This window comes from Scyliorhinus torazame, chromosome 1, assembly GCF_047496885.1.
Source record: "Scyliorhinus torazame isolate Kashiwa2021f chromosome 1, sScyTor2.1, whole genome shotgun sequence".
NCBI lineage: Eukaryota > Metazoa > Chordata > Chondrichthyes > Carcharhiniformes > Scyliorhinidae > Scyliorhinus > Scyliorhinus torazame.
Window position 1 is genome coordinate 360,798,210 of NC_092707.1, and position 18,771 is coordinate 360,816,980.

The 18,771-nt window shown below is 49.1% G+C and overlaps 1 protein-coding gene across 1 annotated transcript in view; it reads right to left on the reverse strand.

The window, feature by feature from the left end:
• Positions 1-9,650: 9,650 nt before the first annotated feature.
• The window catches only part of LOC140421817 (4F2 cell-surface antigen heavy chain-like), a 156,054-nt gene continuing 146,933 nt past the window's right edge, over positions 9,651-18,771 (reverse strand). Inside the window, exon 5 of the mRNA XM_072506794.1 lies at positions 9,651-9,986. Coding sequence (XP_072362895.1) covers positions 9,651-9,986 — 336 coding nt within the window. The remainder of the gene's footprint in view (positions 9,987-18,771) is intronic.

Genomic DNA, 18,771 nt, shown 5'->3' on the forward strand with positions numbered 1-18,771 from the left:
GCGGTTGCCGCGCCGTCACCAGCGCCTTTAGGCTGGTTCCTTTACAGGACGCCATCTCCAGCCTCTTCCACGCCGCCCCGTCTCCCTCCCTCATCCACTTGCGAACCATCGCCTCATTGGCGGCTCAGTAATGATCGTCCAGATTCGGCAACGCCAGTCCCCCTCTGTCCCTGCTGCGCTGCAGGAACCCCCTCCTTACCCTCGGGGTCTTCCCTGCCCACACAAAACTCATAACAGGGCAGCACGGTAGCATTGTGGATAGCACAATTGCTTCACAGCTCCAGGGTCCCAGGTTCGATTCCGGCTTGGGTCACTGTCTGTGCGGAGTCTGCACATCCTCCCCGTGTGTGCGTGGGTTTCCTCCGGGTGCTCCGGTTTCCTCCCACAGTCCAAAGATGTGCAGGTTAGGTGGATTGGCCATGATAAATTGCCCTTAGTGTCCAAAATTGCCCTTAGTGTTGGGTGGGGTTACTGGGTTATGGGGATAGGGTGGAGGTGTTAACCTTGGGTAGGGTGCTCTTTCCAAGAGCTGGTGCAGACTCGATGGGCCGAATGGCCTCCTTCTGCACTGTAAATTCTATGGTATTCTATGGTATTCTATGGTATAACACTCTATTTTCTATCTATTTTCTTAAAAAAGGCCTTAGTGATCAAAATGGGGAGACATTGAAACACAAAAAGAAACCTTGGGAGCACCATCATCTTGACCGCCTGCACTCTGCCCACCAGTGAGAGCGGCAGCATATCCCACCTCTTGAAATCCTCCTCCATCTGCTCCACCAGCCGCGCCAGATTGAGTTTGTGTAAAGTTCCCCAGCTCCTGGCTACCTGAATCCCCAAATATCGGAAACTCCTTTCCGCTCTCCTTAACGGCAGGCCGCCTATCCCTCTTCCCTGATCCCCGGGGTGTACTATGAAAAGCTCACTCTTCCCCATATTAAGCCTATATCCCGAAAAATCTCCAAACTCCCTCAATATCTGCATAACCTCTGTCATCCCCTCCACTGGATCCGCCACATACAGCAGTAGGTCATCTGCGTAGAGTGACACTCAGTGTTCCTCTCCCCCTCTAACCACCTCCCTCCATTTCCTAGAGTCTCTCAATGCTATGGCCAGTGGTTCAATTGCCAGCGCGAACAGTAATGGGGACAGAGGGCACCCCTGCCTTGTTCCCCTATGTAACCGAAAATACTCCGATTTCTGCCAATTTGTGACTACACTTGCCACTGGGGCCCCATAGAGGAGTTTAACCCAACTGACAAACCCATCCCGAACCCAAACCTCCTCAGCACCTCCCATAAATACTCCCACTCTACCCTATCAAATGCCTTCTCTGCATCCATCGCTGCCACTATCTCTGCCTCACCCTCCGCTGGGGGCATCATTATCACCCCCAACAGCCGTTGCACGTTAACATTCAATTGTCTCCCCTTTACAAACGATGGGTCGGAGAATCGCCGGGGGCTGGCGTGAATCCCGCCCCCGCCGGTTGCCGAAGTCTCCGGCACCGGAGATTCGGCGGGGGCGGAAATCGCGCCGCGCCGGTTGGCGGGCCCCCCCGCGCGATTCTCTGGCCCAGATGGGCCGAAGTCCCGCCGCTAAAATGCCTGTCACTCCGGCGTAAATTAAACCACCTACCTTACCGGCAGGACAAGGCGGCGCGGGCGGGCTCCGGGGTCCTGGGGGGGAGCGCGGGGCGATCTGGCCCCCGGGGGTGCCCCCACCGTGGCCTGGCCCGCGATCGGGGCCCACCGATCCGCGGGCGGTCCTGTGCCGTGGGGGCACTCTTTCCCTTCCGCCTCCGCCACGGTCTCTACCATGGCGGAGGCAGAAGAGCCTCCCTCCACTGCGCATGCGCGGGAATGCCGTCAGCGGCCGCTGACGCTCCCGCGCATGCGCCGCCCGGAGATGTCATTTCCGCGCCAGCTGGCGGGGCACCAAAGGCCTTTTCAGCCAGCTGGCGCGGCGGAAATTCGTCCGGCGCCGACCTAGCCCCTTAAGGTTGGGGCTCGGCCCCCAAAGATGCGGAGCATTCCGCACCTTTGGGGCGGCGCGATGCCCGTCTGATTTGTGCCATTTTGGGCGCCATTCGGCGGACAGCGCGCCGTTTCCGGAGAATTTCGCCACCTGTCTGGTCTTCATGCACCACCCCCGGGACACAATCCTCGATCCTCATCTCTAGCACTTTTGCCAGCAAACTGGCGTCTACATTCAGGAGCGAGATAGGCCTATATGACCCGCATTGCAGCGGATCTTTATCTTGCTTCAGGATTAATGATATCATCGCCTCCGACATTGTCGGGGGTAGAGTCCCCCCTTCTCTGGCCTCGTTAAAGGTTCTCGCCAGCAGCGGGGCCAACAAGTCCACATACTTCCTATAAAATTCCACCGGGAACCCGTCTGGTCCCAGGGCCTTCCCTGCCTGCATGTTCCCCAGCCCTTTAGTCACCTCGTCCACCCCGATTGGCACCCCCAGACCTGCCACCTCCCGCTCCTCCACCTTGGGGACCTTAGTTGGTCCAAATACTGTTGCATCCCATCTTTTCCCTCCGGGGGTTGGGACCTATATAGCCTCTCATAAAAGGTCTTAAACACCTCATTTACCTTCCCTGCACTCCGCACCGTAGTTCCCGTTTCATCCCTAACTCCCTCTATTTCCCTCACCGTTATCCTCTTACGAAGCTGGTGGGCCAGCAGCCGGCTCGCTGTTTCCCCATATTCGTATCTCATCCCCTGTGCCTGCCTCCACTGTACCTCTGCCTTCCCTGTGGTCAGCAGGTCAAACTCCGTCTGAAGTCTTCGCCTCTCTCTATATAGTCCTTCGTCCGGGGCCTCCACATATCTTTTATCCACACTCAAAATCTCCCCCACTAATCTCTCCCTTTCTTTGCCCTCTTTTTTCTCCTTGTAAGCCCTAATGGAGATCAACTCTCCCCTAACCACCGCCTTCAGCGCTTCCCATACTACCTCCACCCGGACCTCACCGTCATCATTGGCCTCCAGGTACCGTTCAATACATCCCCTCACCCTTCCACCGACTCCCTCATCTGCCAATATTCCCACATCCAGTCGCCAGAGTGGGCGCTGTTCCCTCTCCTCTCCTAGTTCCAGATCCACCCAGTGCGGGGCATGGTCTGAAACAGCTATGGCCGAGTACTCCGTTCCTGCCACCCTCGAAATCAGTGCCCTACTCAAAACAAAGAAATCTATCCGGGAGTATACCTTATGAACATGGGAGAAAAAGGAAAACTCTTTGGCCAACGGCCTAGCAAATCTCCACGGATCCACTCCCCCCATTTGCTCCATAAACCCCCTGAGCACCTTGGCTGCTGAGAACGCTTACCCGGAGATCAGAGGCTGAATGCCCTTGACTGCTGAAGTGTTCCCCGACTGGAAGTTCCCGCTCAGGATGCAGCAGACCAGCTGCGGAACACCGCCAAACAGATGAGACAACAATACCATGCCACCTATATGCATATCAAGAACAGGAAGCTTGAGAAACTCGGCATCACCACCAGCAACAACCAAGCCACCCCCCGTACCACAGTAGAAAACAATACAGGGAAATCTATTGTCAACTTGTCAGACTGCACCCTTCAACAAGATGAAATCGAAGTCCTCAGCAGAGGGCTTAATTTCTGCACCACCACCAAAATGGACCACATCAGTCTCGCGGCAGACACGGAGGAATTTATCAGGCGAATGAGGCTCCGGGAATTCTTCCACAGACCCCCAAGAGGCCAACAGCGAACCCAAGCAGACTACCAATGAACCAGAACAGCAGACCGAGAGATCTGCGGTGCGGCAACCGAAGAGGAAAGAGTCGAATTGGACCCCTCCGGAAGGCCGCTGCCCCAGACTCGACATGTATGCTCAAGCCGTCAGGAGTCGCGTCAATGCCAGATTCATCAGTCGCATTCACAAGACAGCCCCGAACGTCACCCAAGCACAACGCAATGCCATCCGCGCACTCAAGACCAACCGCAGCATCGTCACCAAACCAGCAGACAAAGGAGGGGCCACTGTCATACTGAACAGAACGGACTACTGCAAAGAAGTATACCGACAACTGAACAACCAAGAACACTACAAACAGTTACCCGCAGATCCGACCAAGGAACACATCCGCCAACTTAACAGACTGATCAAGACCTTGGATCCAGACCGCACCCTACGTGCTCTCATCCCACGTACTCCCCACATTGGAGATCTCTACTGCCTCCGAAAATACACAAGGCCAACACACCAGGCCGTCCTATCATTTCAAGCAATGGGACCCTGTGTGAGAACTTCTCTGGCTACATCGAGGGCATCTTGAAATCTACAAGGTACGCCCAGCTTCTGTCGCGTCACGACGGACTTCCTACAGACACTCAGCACCCATGGACCAGTTGAACCAGGAACATTCCTCGTCACAATGGACGTCTCGGCACTCTATACCAGCATCCCGCATGACGACGGCATTGCAGCAACAGCCTCAGTACTCAACACTGACAACTGCCAATCTCCAGACGCAATTCTGCAACTCATCCGCTTCATTCCGGATCACAACATCTTCACCTTCGACAACAAGTTCTTCATCCAGACGCACGGAACAGCCATGGGGACCAAATTCGCACCCCAATACGCCAATATCTTCATGCACAAGTTTGAACAAGACCTACTCACCGCACAGGACCTTCAACCGACGTTATACACCAGATACATCGATGACATTTTTTTCCTTTGGACCCACGGCGAAGAATCACTGAAACTACTACACGATGACATTAATAAGTTCCATCCAACCATCAGACTCACCATGGACTACTCTCCAAAATCAGATGCATTCTTGGACACACTCGTCTCCATCAAAGACGGTCACCTCAGCACTTCGCTTTACCGCAAACCCACGGATAACCTCACGATGCTCCACTTCTCCAGTTTCCACCCTAAACACATTAAAGAAGCCATCCCCTATGGACAAGCTCTCCGTATACACAGGATCTGCTTAGACGAGGAGGAGCGTAACAGACATCTACAGACGTTGAAAGATTCCCTCGTACGAACGGGATATGGCGCTTGTCTCATCGATTGACAGTTCCAACGCGCCACAGCAAAAAATCGCACCAACCTCCTCAGAAGAGAAACATGGGACCCAACCGACAGAATACCCTTCATCGTCCAGTCCTTTCCCGGAGTGGAGAAACTACGTCATCTTCTTCACAGCCTTCAACACGTCATTGATGAAGATGAACATCTTGCCAAGGTCATCCCCACACCCCCACTACTTGCCTTCAAACAACCGCGCAACCTCAAACAAACCATTGTTTGCAGCAAACTACCCAGCCTTCAGAACAGTGACCACGACACCACACAACCCTGCCATGGCAATCTCTGCAAGACGTGCCAGATCATCGACATGGATACCACCATAACACGTGAGAACACCACCCATCAGGTACGCGGTACATACTCGTGCGACTCAGCCAACGTTGTCTACCACATACGCTGCAGGAAAGGATGTCCCGAATCGTGGTACATTGGCGAGACCATGCAGATGCTGCGACAACGAATGAATGGACATCGCGCGACAATCACCAGGCAGGAATGTTCCCTTCCAGTCGGGGAACACTTCAGCAGTCAAGGGCATTCAGCCTCTGATCTCCGGCTAAGCGTTCTCCAAGGCGGCCTTCTGGACGCGCGACAATGCAGAAACGCCGAGCAGAAGCTTATAGCCAAGTTCCGCACACATGAGTGCGGCCTCAACCGGGACCTGGGATTCATGTCACATTACATTCATCCCCCACCATCTGGCCTGCAAAATCCTACCAACTGTCCTGGCTTGACACAATTCACACCTCTTTAACCTGGGGTTACCCCATCTCTGGATCTGTAAAGATTTAATCACCTGCTAATGCTCGCATTCCAAGCATTGTCTGGCATCTTTGAATCTGTCTATATATATGTTTCTGGAACATACCTCTTCATTCACCTGAGGAAGGAGTAGCGCTCCGAAAGCTAGCGACATCGAAACAAACCTGTTGGACTTTAACCTGGTGTTGTAAGACTTCTTACTGTGCTCACCCCAGTCCAATGCCGGCATCTCCACATCATATATGAGTGAATGTTAGAGTCGGGTGACCCCTCAGACTGGCTGGAAGGAGCTGGAGAGACAGGTTGCTTGTGCATGATCATACTGTTATTCATCTGTTGTTTCATATATAGTTTACCCACTGTTAATGTTAATAAATTGTATATAGCTTTAGCTACAAGTGTTCTTGTAGTATAAATCAAGCCATCCGAAAGAACAGCATCTTATGACAATCTCTATTTGATCAACATTCCCTGATTATTCCTCTCCTACTTCCAGACATGAACATTAAAAAAAATGTTTACGAGATGTGACAAATGCTGATGTGGCCATGTTTATTTCCCATTCCCAGTTACACTGGAACTGTTGTATTGGACCTACTTCCTGAACTGCTGTAATCTTTGTGATAGATGCAGAATTCCAGAACATGACAAGAAGCATCTCCACACAAACAGCAATTATTAGGCAACAGAGGCATTAACGAAGCATTGGATGCTGTAATTCAAGGGATGGTTAGTAAATTGTGGACCCCTATGAAAGAATAACCTTTGTAGAATTATGTCACTTCTATGTACCTATGATATTAAAATGACTAATGGGAAATTAAATATTGGTGAGTTACATTTAGAATGGATGCAGCCTAGATAAACTTGCGTTGTCTACTGAAAACATAATTTAGCAACTTAATTTAATATCCATATAGAATCTCACATAGCGGATTGTAGATATAAATGGAAATCTATGCCTTTTGCATATTTCTCAATGCCTGGGTAAAATGTAATTCTTCGCATCTTGTGTTAAGTTTCTGAGATCAGTCCCTTAAACTGAATGTTTGTTGTATTCTAAAAAAAAATTTATTCTCCTCCTTTTTCACATTTTCTCCCAAATTTACACCCAACAATACAGAAAATACGGAGGCATGGGATTCAGGGTGATTTAGCAGTTTGGATCAGAAATTGGCTAGCTGGAAGAAGGTGGTGGTTGATGGGAAATGTTCAGAAATGTTCAGACTGGAGTCCAGTTACTAGTGGTGTACCACAAGGATCTGTTTTGGGGCCACTGCTGTTTGTCATTTGTATAAATTACCTGGAGGAGGGCGTAGAAGGATGGGTGAGTAAATTTGCAGATGACACGAAAGTCGGTGGAGTTGTGGACAGTGCGGAAGGATGTTACAAGTTACAGAGGGACATAGATACGCTGCAGTGCTGGGCTGAGAGGTGGCAAATGGAGTTTAATGCAGAAAAGTGTGAGGTGATTCATTTTGGAAGGAATAACAGGAAGACAGAGTACTGGGCTAATGGTAAGATTCTTGGCAGTGTGGATGAGCAGAGAGATCTCGGTGTCCATGTACATAGATCCCTGAAAGTTGCCACCCAGGTTGAGAGGGTTGTTAAGAAGGCGTACAGTTTGTTAGCTTTTGATAGACACATGGACGATAAGGGAATAGTGTAGATGGGCTTTAGAGTGGTTTCACAGGTCGGCGCAACATCGAGGGCCGAAGGGCCTGTACTGCGCTGTAATGTTCTATGATCTATAAACAATAATCAGTAACGAATGTAATGTCAATCCCCATATTAATAACAACAATCCCATCCTCCCACCAAACCCCAAACATTAGCCCGCATGTTAACATAAACAAATGACAAAAAAGAATCAGGAATCACGCATAGTCACCATTAACACATATAGTCCCCCCCCCAACCTTCCCAGCCCCCAACCCCCCTAATGTTCTACGTGGTCCAATTCTCGAAAGTGCGTAATGAATAAGGATCATGAATTGTAGGGCCCCTTTATCCTTCCCCTCAGTTCAAATTTGACCTTTTCAAGCGTCAGGAATTCCAGGAGGTCCCCCCGCCACGCCAGAGCACAGGGTGGTGAGGTTGATCTCCACCCTAACAGGATCCGCCTTCGGGCGATCAACGAGGCGAAGACTACAACACCTGCCTCCGCGTCTGTTTCCAACCCCGACTGGTCCGACACCCCGAATATGGCCTCCCGAGGGACAGGGTCCAGTTTCACGTGCACCAATTTAGAAATTACCCTAAACACCTCCTTCCAGTAATCCTCCAGCTTTGAACAGGTCCAAAATATATCAACGTGGCTTGCCCCGCCCCCCCCCCCCCCCCCCCCCGCAATGTTCACACATATCTTCTACCCCCTCAAAGAGCCGGCTCATCCTCGCCCTTGTAAGGTGAGCTCTATACACCACCTTCAGCTGTATCAACCCCAACCTCACACACAAGGTGGAGGTGTTTACCCTCCGGAGCACCTCACACCAGAACCCATCCTCCATACTCTCTCCCAACTCTTCCTCGCACTTTGCCTTGATCCCTTCTAGCGGCACCTTCTCCTCCTCCACAATAGCCCTGTAAACCACCGATACTACCCCCTTCTCCAGTCCCCCTGTCATCAGCACCTCCTCCAGCAATGTAGAAGCCGGCTCTTCTGGGTAGCTCTGTATCTCCTTTCTGTGAAAGTCTCGAACCTGCATGTATCTAAATATTTTCTCCTGCTCCAGTCCATACTTTGCTCCCAGCTCTTTCAATCTCACAAACCAACCCCCAAGAAACAAATCTTTTAGTGTCCTAATTCCTTTCTCCTCCCATCTACGAAAATTTCCATCCCACTTCCCTGGTTCAAATCTATGGTTCCCCGAATAGTCATTTTCCTTGACCCTGCCCCCAACCCGAAGTGCTGTCGAATTTTCAACGAAGCTATTACTACCGGACTCCCCGAGTATCTCCCCGGGGCCATTGGGAGGGGCGCTGTCGCAAGCGCCTTCAATTCCGACCCCCTACCCAAACTCTCCTCCATTCTGACACATTGGGAGTCAACCCCTCTGTCCCAGCGCCGTACCTGCTTCACATTTGCCGCCCAGTAATAATACATCAGGTTCGGAAGACCGAAACCCCCTGCCTGCCTTCCTCTCTGTAGTATCACCTTTTTAATTCTGGCTACCTTCCCTCCCCATATGAACGAGGTAATCATCATTCAATCGCTCTAAAAAATGCCTTTGGCAGGAAAATCGGCAGTCATTGAAAAATAAACAGGAATCATGGCAGCACATTCATTTTAACCGCCTGTACCTGACCTGCCAGTGACAGAGGGAGACCATCCCACCTTGCTAGATCAGCTTTCACCCTCCTCACCAAACTAGAAATGTTGTACATACGGAGCACCCCCAATCTCAAGTAAACTGCACCCCCAGGTATCTAAAGTGAGTCCTTGCCTTACAGAATGGCAACCCCCCCCCCCCACCTCTACCCCCACCCCTGCCCCCACCCCTGGCCGAGACACCACAAAATATTCACTCTTGTCTGGATTTAATTTGTACCCTGAGAAAGACCCAAACACCTGGAGCAGCTCTAGTGTTCCCCTATTGACACACTTGGTTGAATGTTTGTTGTTGAGGTAAATTGTTTAAATTGAAATAAAAATATAGATCTAGTATTTAAGTGGTTTTCATTTATTGTATGAAAAGCAATCAATGAACTTGTTTTTTAACATGTGCATACTGCAGTTTAATTAGACACACTTATAATTCTTTTAATTTAAAAAATATAAGACAATAAAAGAATTAATGTTCAATAAAATATTTTAGTATGTATCCTGTGGTTGCTTCTGCCTTCATTTTATGCAAATCTACTAGCTCGCATGGTGTTAGGCCTTTTGACTTTGCTAGTAGAATAGCAGATGGAGGCATAAGTGTCTCAGTTAAATCTAAAGTAGTGTTGGTACCAAAATTCAAGACAACTAAAATGACTGCTCGATCCCATTGTCTTACAAAAGCAAGTAAATTTGTTGTATTTGACAAAATATTGAAATCACCAAACTGTAGAGCTGCTTCACTTGTTCTTATCTTTCCAAGGTTCCGGTAATACGACAAAGTTGAGAATGGACTATCAGATTGATGCTGTTAAAACCAAAGAAAACTCTTAGGACCTAAATTCTTATAATTGTAGAATCATACAGCACAGAAGGGAATAATTTTCCATCGTACCCCTGTTGAACAAGCTGACCATTTGTCTCACTCCCTGTGCTTTTCCAACAGTTCAGCATTATTTTTCCTTTGTATTTATCCAATTCCCTTTTGAAAGTTAATCTTGAATCTGCTCCCCCCATACTTTCAAGCAATACACTCCATTTAAAATCACATGAGTTGGTTACCCCTTTATTGACCTGCTCTTTTGAGCCAGTGAGCAGGACAATCATAGGAAGGAAGCAGGCTGCTTTAAATATGCAAATTGGGTGTGATGATGTCATCAATTTAAGTGGAGGCCTGAATGGGAATTTGTTCCAGGCAAGGTCAGGAGTGTGGTGTGAACAGCCATTTATTAAAAAAATTAATTTAGAGTACCCAATTATTTTTTTTTCCAATTAAGGGGCAATTTAACATGGCCAATCCTGCACATCTTTGGGTTATGGGGGTGAAACCCACGCAGACATGGGAGAATGTGCAAAATCCATACGGACAATGACCCAGGGCCGGGATTCGAACCCGGGTCCTCAGTGCCGCAGTCCCAGTGCCAACCACTGCGCCACATGCCACTCTTGCCATATAAAAAAAACATTTTATGAAGGCATTTGTGATTTTTTAACGACACTTTTGAATGTAAAAATAACACAGTAAATAACACCCCCCCCCCAACCAACAACCATACCCAGCCAACATGGCTTACACAAACAGTTCCCCAAGTCCTTCCTCTTCCACTCACTGATCCCGCCTATACTAAACTATCTCCCCCTACCCCCCTCATTCCCTTACACCCCCTTCCCTCCTTATCATATCTGCTAACAGTTTAATTTTCCCCGAAGCAGTCGATAAACAGCTGCCACCTCCGGACGAACCCGACCGTCAATCCTCTCAGGGTGAATTTGATTTTCTCAAGTCTGAGAAACCCTGCCATGTCACGAACCATGCCCCTGATTTTGGGCGCTCCGAGTTCCCTCCACGCCAATAAGATCCGTCTCCAAGCTACCAGGGAGGCAAAGGCCAGAATGTCAGCCTCTCTCGCCCCCTGGACTCCCGGGTCTTCTGACAATCCAGAAATCGCAACCTGTGGACTCGGCGCCATCCTTGTTTTTAGTACCATGGACATGACATCTGCAAATCCTTGCCAGAATCCCCTAAGCTTCGGACATGCCCAAAACATGTGGACATGATTTGTGGGTCCTCCCGCACACCGCCCACACCTGTCCTCCACCCCTTGAAAATACCTGCTCATCCGGGCCACTGTCATGTACCATCCTCCCCGTGTGTGTGTGGGTTTCCTCCGGGTGCTCCGGTTTCCTCCCACAGTCCAAAGATGTGCAGGTTAGGTGGATTGGCCATGATAAATTGCCCTTAGTGTTGGGTGGGGTTACTGGTTTATGGGGATAGGGTGGAGGTGTTGACCTTGGGTGGGGTGCTCTTTCCAAGAGCCGGTGCGGACTCGATGGGCTGAATGGCCTCCTTCTGCACTGTAAATTCTATGATAATCTATGATGTGTGCCTGGTGGACCACCTGGAATTGTATTAGGCTGAGCCTCGCACATCTTGAGGATGTATTGACTCTATTCAGAGCATCCTCCCACATACCCGCCTCTAGTTCCTCACCCAACTCATCCTCCCACTAACGCTTTACCTCCCCTATCTGGGTACCCTTCCATTCCATGAGTTCTTTGTAAATTTCCGAGACCTTCCCCTCCCCCACTCCTGTTTTCGAAACTGCCGTGTCCTGTATCCCCTGAGGCGGTAGAAGCGGAAAGGTTGAGACCTGCCTCCGTGCAAAGTCCCTCATCTGCACATAGCAGATCCCATTCCCGCCTGGCAGTTCAAACTCCTCCTCCAAGTCCTCCAAACACGGGAAGCTGCCATCAACAAACAGGTCCCCCAACTGCTCAATCCCAGCTCGCTGCCATCTCTGAAACCCCCATCCAGCCTCCCCGGCACAAACCGGTGGTTCCCACAAATTGGAGTCCATACTGACGCTCACACCACTCCCAAATGCTTCCGTTACTATCCCCTCAAAGCCGCCACTACCACTGGCTTGTGGACTACCGAGCCGGCGAGGACGGCAGAGGTGTCGTGACCAGTGCCCCCAGGCCTGTGTCCTCACATGATACCGCCTCCACCCACTCCCATAGCGACCCCTCCCCCACTACCCACTTCCTGATCATAGCTATATTTGCCACCCAATAATAGTTCCTAAAATTTGGTCGGGCCAATCCCCCCCCACCCACCCCGGACACAGTCTACAAAACCCTGACCAAACCCAAACCGCAGGGTTTCCCACATATTCCCACTCCACCCGGCCGAATTCCTTCTCCACATCCATAGCGACCACTACCTCCACCTCCCTACCCTCGGAGGGCATCATGATCACATTCAGGAGCCTTCTGAAGTTGGCTGTTAACTGTCTCTCTTTTTCAAACCCCCCCGGTCCTCCCCAACACACAATATTCTATTCCCGAGGCCAAAACCTTGGCCAGCAATTGGGCGTCTACATTCAAAAGGGAGATTGTTCTGTATGATCCGCACTGTTCCAGGTCCTTCTCCCACTTCAGAATCAGGTAAATCGAAGCTTGTGACATCGTTGGGGGAAGAATACCTCGCTCCCTAGCCTCATTGAATGACCTCACCAGCAAGGGCCCCAGCACCACAGAAAACGTCTTATAAAGTTCCACCGGGTACCCGTCCGACTCCGGGGCCTTGCCAGACTGCAGAGCTTCCAATCCCTCCACTACTTCAGACAACCCAGTCGGGGCCCTTAAGCCATACACCAGCTCTTCCTCGACCCTCGGAAACTCCAAACTTTCCAAAAACCGCCTCACCCCCTCCAACACAGCTGGGGGTTCTGACACATACAGCCTGAACACCCCGTTCACCCCCGCTAGGTCCAAGATCGTGTTCCCCCTTCTATCCTTCACTCTCCCTATCCGCCTCCCATTTCCTACGCTGGTGTGCTAACATCCTGCTGGCCTTCTCCCCCTATTCATACACCGCCCCTCTCGCTTTACCCAACTGCCCCACTGCCATCCCTGTAGATAGCAGGCCAAGCTCCATCTGCAGCTTCTGCCGTTCCTTCAACAGCCCCGCCTCTGGGGCATCCGAGTACCTCCTGTCTCCCTGAAGAATCTCCCTAATCAGCCTGTCCATCTCTGCCCGCTCCACCTTCTCCCTATTTGCCCGTATCGAAATAAACTCCCCCCAACTACTGCCTTAAGTGCCTCCCAAACCATTGCTGCCGAAACCTCCCCTATGTCATTTATCTCCTCATAGTTCTGCATGGCCTCCCTCACCTGCACACACACCTCCTCATCTACTAACAGTCCTACATCTAAACTCCAGTGCGGCCGCTGGCCCCCTCCTTGCTCACCCGAAAATCCACCCAGTGGGGGGCATGGACCGACACTACAATCGCCACTTATTCGGCATCTACCGCCCCTGCCAGAAAAGCCCTATTCAAAACGAAATAATCCAGGAGTACACTTTGTGTACATGGGAGAAAAAAGAAAACTCCTTCGATCTCGGCCGTCCAAATCTCCATGGATCGACCCCTCCTATCTGTGCCATAAACCCCTTTAGTTCCTTCACGGTAGCTGACACCCTCCCTGTCCTCGTGCTCGACTGATCCAGCCTTGGATCCATAACCGTATTAAAGTCCCTCCCCCCATGATCAGCTGATGCGGGAATCTTCCCCAACACCCGCCCCATGAACTCCACATCATCCCAGTTTGGTGCATAAATGTTCACCAGTACCACTGACATCCCCTCCAGCTTCCCACTCAGCATAACGTACCTACCCCCCGAGATCGTAACTATGCTTCCCACTTCAAATGACACCCGCTTATTAATCAAAATCGCTACCCCCTAGTTTTAGAGTCTAGCCCCAAATTAAATACCTGCCAACCCACCCCTTCCTCAGCCTAGTCTGATTCACTACCCTCAGGTGTGTCTCTTGTAGCATTGCCATGTCCGCCTTTAAGCTCTTCAGATGCACGAAAACGCCATTCAGCCCTCTCACATGCCATGTGATTAGCCTGGTCGGGGGAACCCCGCCCCCCCCTCCTCTGCCGATCAACCATAACCGTTCCTAGGCCAGCCTCCAGCCCGTGTCCCGCGCCTTTCCAGGCCCGCTCTTGGGTGCCCACCATCATCGATCCCCGCACTGTCACCATTCGTCAATCCCATCCCTGTCAGCAGATTTGTATCCCCCTCTCTCTCCCCCCCCCCCCCCACCCCATAACAAAATTATAATCCCAACCCCCGTCAGAAAACTTATCACCTACTCACCCCCCACTGCGCTTCCATGAGCTAGCCCGCCCAGCTAGCCTGGTAGCCTTCTCCCATGGGACCAAGCATCCTACCCCCCACTGATCCCTCTCCCCACCGCTCAACCAACTTACATATGCAAACATTACAATCCCCAACAAACACAAAGAAGAAAATTCAACACACCATCCCACATTAAGAACAAAGCTAACCCACAAACAAAACTAAGCAACGGCCCCAAACTTAGTGAAAAAATGGTTCATACAAACCAGAAGAAAAGAAGCTTAACCAAAGTTCTAAAACATAACTACTTGCTGCAAAGTTCAATGTCCTCCATCTCCTGCCAGTCCCTTGTCCCTGATAAAGTTCATCATCTCTTCTGCCGATCCGAAAGAAAGTTCCTGGTCCTTATATGTGACCACGACCGCTACATCTAGCAGGAAAGGTTAGGATGGGCTCATCACCACCTGCATATTCCCCTCCAAGTCACATTTCATCCTGAATTAGAAATATCTTGCCTTTCTTTCACTGTTACTGAGTCAAAAACTTGGAACTCCCTAATAGCACTAATGTAATATTTCCAAGTTTGTTGGCAACACAAAACGAGGTGGGAATGTGAATGATGAGAGACTGTAATGAAGCTTCAGGTGATTTAGACAAGTTCAGTGAGTGGGCAAGTCCATGTGTGGAAGTGTAGGTTTCTGGTTAATATAACCAATGCATGATGGGATGTTTGGTCATAATTATAATGGCCCAACAAAACTTCTGACAGGGCAAGAATAAGAAACTACCTATTTGAAAAGCATATTTGCAGTATCAGTTACGCATAAATACCCATCTGAAACCACAGACCTTGTACAAAGCGCTTTGACCTCATTAAAGTGAGACTGCAGCCAGAAATAAAGCAGATCCCTTAACTGTGTTAACCCCGTCTTTAATTGTATCAACTGGACAAACAAACCAGACATCTGGTTATCACAAGAACATCCTTCCTCAGAAAAGGAGACCAAAACTGCACACAATATTCTAGGTGTGGCTTCACCAAGGCGCTATAGAATTGCAACAACACATCCCTTCTCCTGTATTCAAAACCTCTCACAATGAAGGTCAACATACCATTAGCCTTCTTTAGCCTTCTATGATACTATGATTTACCGCCTGCTGCACCTGCATGCTTACCTTCAGCGAATGGTGCACAAGGACACCCAGGTCCCGCTGCACACTCCCTCTCCCAATTTACAACCGTTCAGATAGTAAGCTGCCAGTCTAAAATGGCCTGCTCTCTAGTTGGTTCCTCCACATATTGGTCAAGAAAACCATCCAGTATACACTCCAGGAATTCCTCCTCTATGACTTTGTGGCTAATTTGATTTGCCCAATCTATGTGCAGATTAAAATCACGCATGATCACCGCTATTCCCTTATTACATGCATCTCCACTTTCCTGTTTAATGCTATTCCCAACATCAGCACGGCAGTTTGGGGGGGTGTCTATATATGACATCCACAAAAGTTTTTTGCCCTTTGGTACTTCTCAACTCTACCCATACAGACTCCACGTTGTCAGAGCTAATATCCTCTTTCTCACTATTGTGTTAATTTTCTCTTTAAACAGCAGTACCACACCACCACCTTTTCTTTTATGCCTGTCCTTCCTAAATACTGAATAACCTGGGACATTCAATTCCCATCCCTAGTCACCCTGCAGCCATGTTTCCATAATCCCAATTATATCGTACCCATTTATATCTATCTGCACGATTAGTTCATCCATTTTATTTCAAACGCTCCATGCATTAGGGCACAAAGCCTTTAAGTTTGTCTTTTTCACATTGTTTGTCTTGCTCCCAATACTTTTCTCTTTTGCCCTGTTTGTATTTTGCTCTTGGTTTCTTTGCTGATCACTTTTCTAATTCCCTTTTCTATCTTTTGTTTTTGTCCTTGCTCCCTCTTTCTCTGACTCCTTACATAGTTCCCCTCCCCCTATCATATTAGTTAAAACCCTCCCCAACAGCGTGAGCAAACAACCCCCCTCGAGCATTGGTTCCAGTCCTGCCCAGGTGTAGATCGTCCCATTTGTCGTGGTCCTACCTCTCCCGGAACCGGTTCCAATGTCCCAAAAATCTTAATCCCTCCCTCCTGCACTGCCTCTCAAGCATTCATCCTGTCAATCCTGTCATTCCTCCTCTTACTAGCACGTGGCACTGGTAGCAATCCCAAGATTACTACCTTTGAGGTCCTACTTGTTAGTTTCGCCCCTAACTCTCTATATGTAGGACCTCATCCAATTTCTTACTTATATCGTCGGTGCCTATATGCACCACGACTGCTGGCTGTTCACCCTCCCCTTTATGAATGTCCTGTAGCCACTCGGAGACACCAAGGCCCTTGCACCCGGGAGGCAACATACCTTCCTGGAGTCTCGTTTGCGTTTGCCGAAACGCCTGTCTACTTATCACTTTAGCTCTACCACTCTTTTTCCTGCCCTCCTGCGCAGCAGAGCCAGCCACGGTGCCATGAACCTGGATATTGCTGCCTTCCCCTGGTGAGCCATCTCCCCCAACAGTATCCAAAACAGTATACTTGTTTTGGAGGGAGATGACTGCAGGGGACCCTGCACTGCCTTCCTATTCTTCCTCTGCCTGTTGGTCAGCCATTTCCTACCTCTCTCAGTACTCTTTATCTGCGGTGTGACCAACTCACTAAACATACTATCCACGACTTCCTCAGTATCATGGATGCTCCAAAGTGAGTCCATCTGTAGCTCCAGAGCCGTCAGTCTAACGGAGCTGCAGCTAGGCACATTTCTTGCACGTGAAGGAGCCAGAGACAGTGGACATGTCTCTGAACTCCCACATCGCACAAGGGGAGCATGACACAGGTCTTGGATCTCCTGCCATGTCTACAATGCCACAAAAAACCGATAAATGTAGTCTTAGCTGCCAGTTTCTCCTTCTCCCAGTTCCACCTAACTCCAAGAGCACTCTCACTCAGCCAAAGCAGCAATCAGCTGCAGCTGCTTTTATAGGTTTCAAATCACAATGCGGTGGAACTGGTTTGAACCAGTTGAACAATTAACTAACCAAAAGTTACAGTTGAAAACCTATTATGCTCCTTAGTTTCGGTTCTTAAATTAATCTGTTTCTGAACATAGTTACACCATAAGCTGATTAACTCAGAGTCATGAGTTACCGGTTTACTCCAGTGTATAAATATAGCAAATAACCATTGTACTGCAGAGTCTCGCCCTAACCATCGTTTAGCTGCAGTCTCCCCTTGTGGAAGTAAAAATAAAACTAACTGTGGATGTTAAACTTAGATTTTATTGTTGGAGTCTTACTCTGAGTCGGGCTTTGACACACGGCAGATGCAGTATAATGTGCGTAAGTGTGAACTTATCCACTTTGGTAGGAAAAACAGAATGGAAGATAATTATTTAAATTGGGATAGATTGGGAAGTGTTGATGTACAAAATAACGTATGTGTCCTTGTACACGAGTCACTGAAAGAAAGCATTCAGATGCAGCCAGCAGTTCTGAAGGCAAATGGCACGTTGGCCTTCATTGTAACAGAACCTGAGTACAGGAACAAATTATGTCTTACTGCAGCTGTTCTGGGCTTTGGTGAGACCACACCTGGAGCAATGTGTGCAGTTTTGGTATCTTTATCAAAGGAAGGATATACTTGTCATAGAGGGGGGCAGCGAAGGTTCACCAGACTGATTCCTGGGATGGCAGGATTGTCATATGAGGAAAGATTAAATTGACAAGGCCTATCTTCACTGGAGTTTAGGAGAATGAGAGGATCTAATTGAAATGCATAAAATTCTGACAGGGCTGGACAGACTGGATGCAGGGATGTTGTTTCCTCTGGCTTGAGGGTGGGGGGATCTATGACAAGGGGTCATGGTCTCAGGTACAGGTTAGGCCATTTAGGATTGAGCTGAGGGTAAGTTTCTTCACTCAGAAGGTTGTACAGGCCAAGTCATTGAATATATTTAAGAAGGTGATAGATAGATTTCTACATACTAATGACATTAATGGTTATGGAGAGAGTGGGAGAATGCTGTTTAGATAGTGCATGATGAGGCAGGCTTGAGGGGCCGAATAGCATATTCCTGCTCCTATTTGTTTGTTTCTATCGAAACAAGGGACACAAAAATGCAAATCGAAACTAATTGGGAATATCATGTTTCAGCCTGTTGCATTGCTGCAAAACACAAGCACTGCCTGGAGCTTTTGGTGTGGCCTCGGTAAAAGGGATTGAAACCTAAAAGTGGTATGAATAGCTCAAGCATGCTAAAGAGCTAGTGGTTTGCCCTAGAGTTGACCACTCAATAAAAAGAGATGTTGTGAGCTGGTCAGTTTGAAAAGAACTCTGGAAAATTACGATATCAGGACTAACATGATCCAAGATTCAGATAACATGATTCAGAAAACACCCC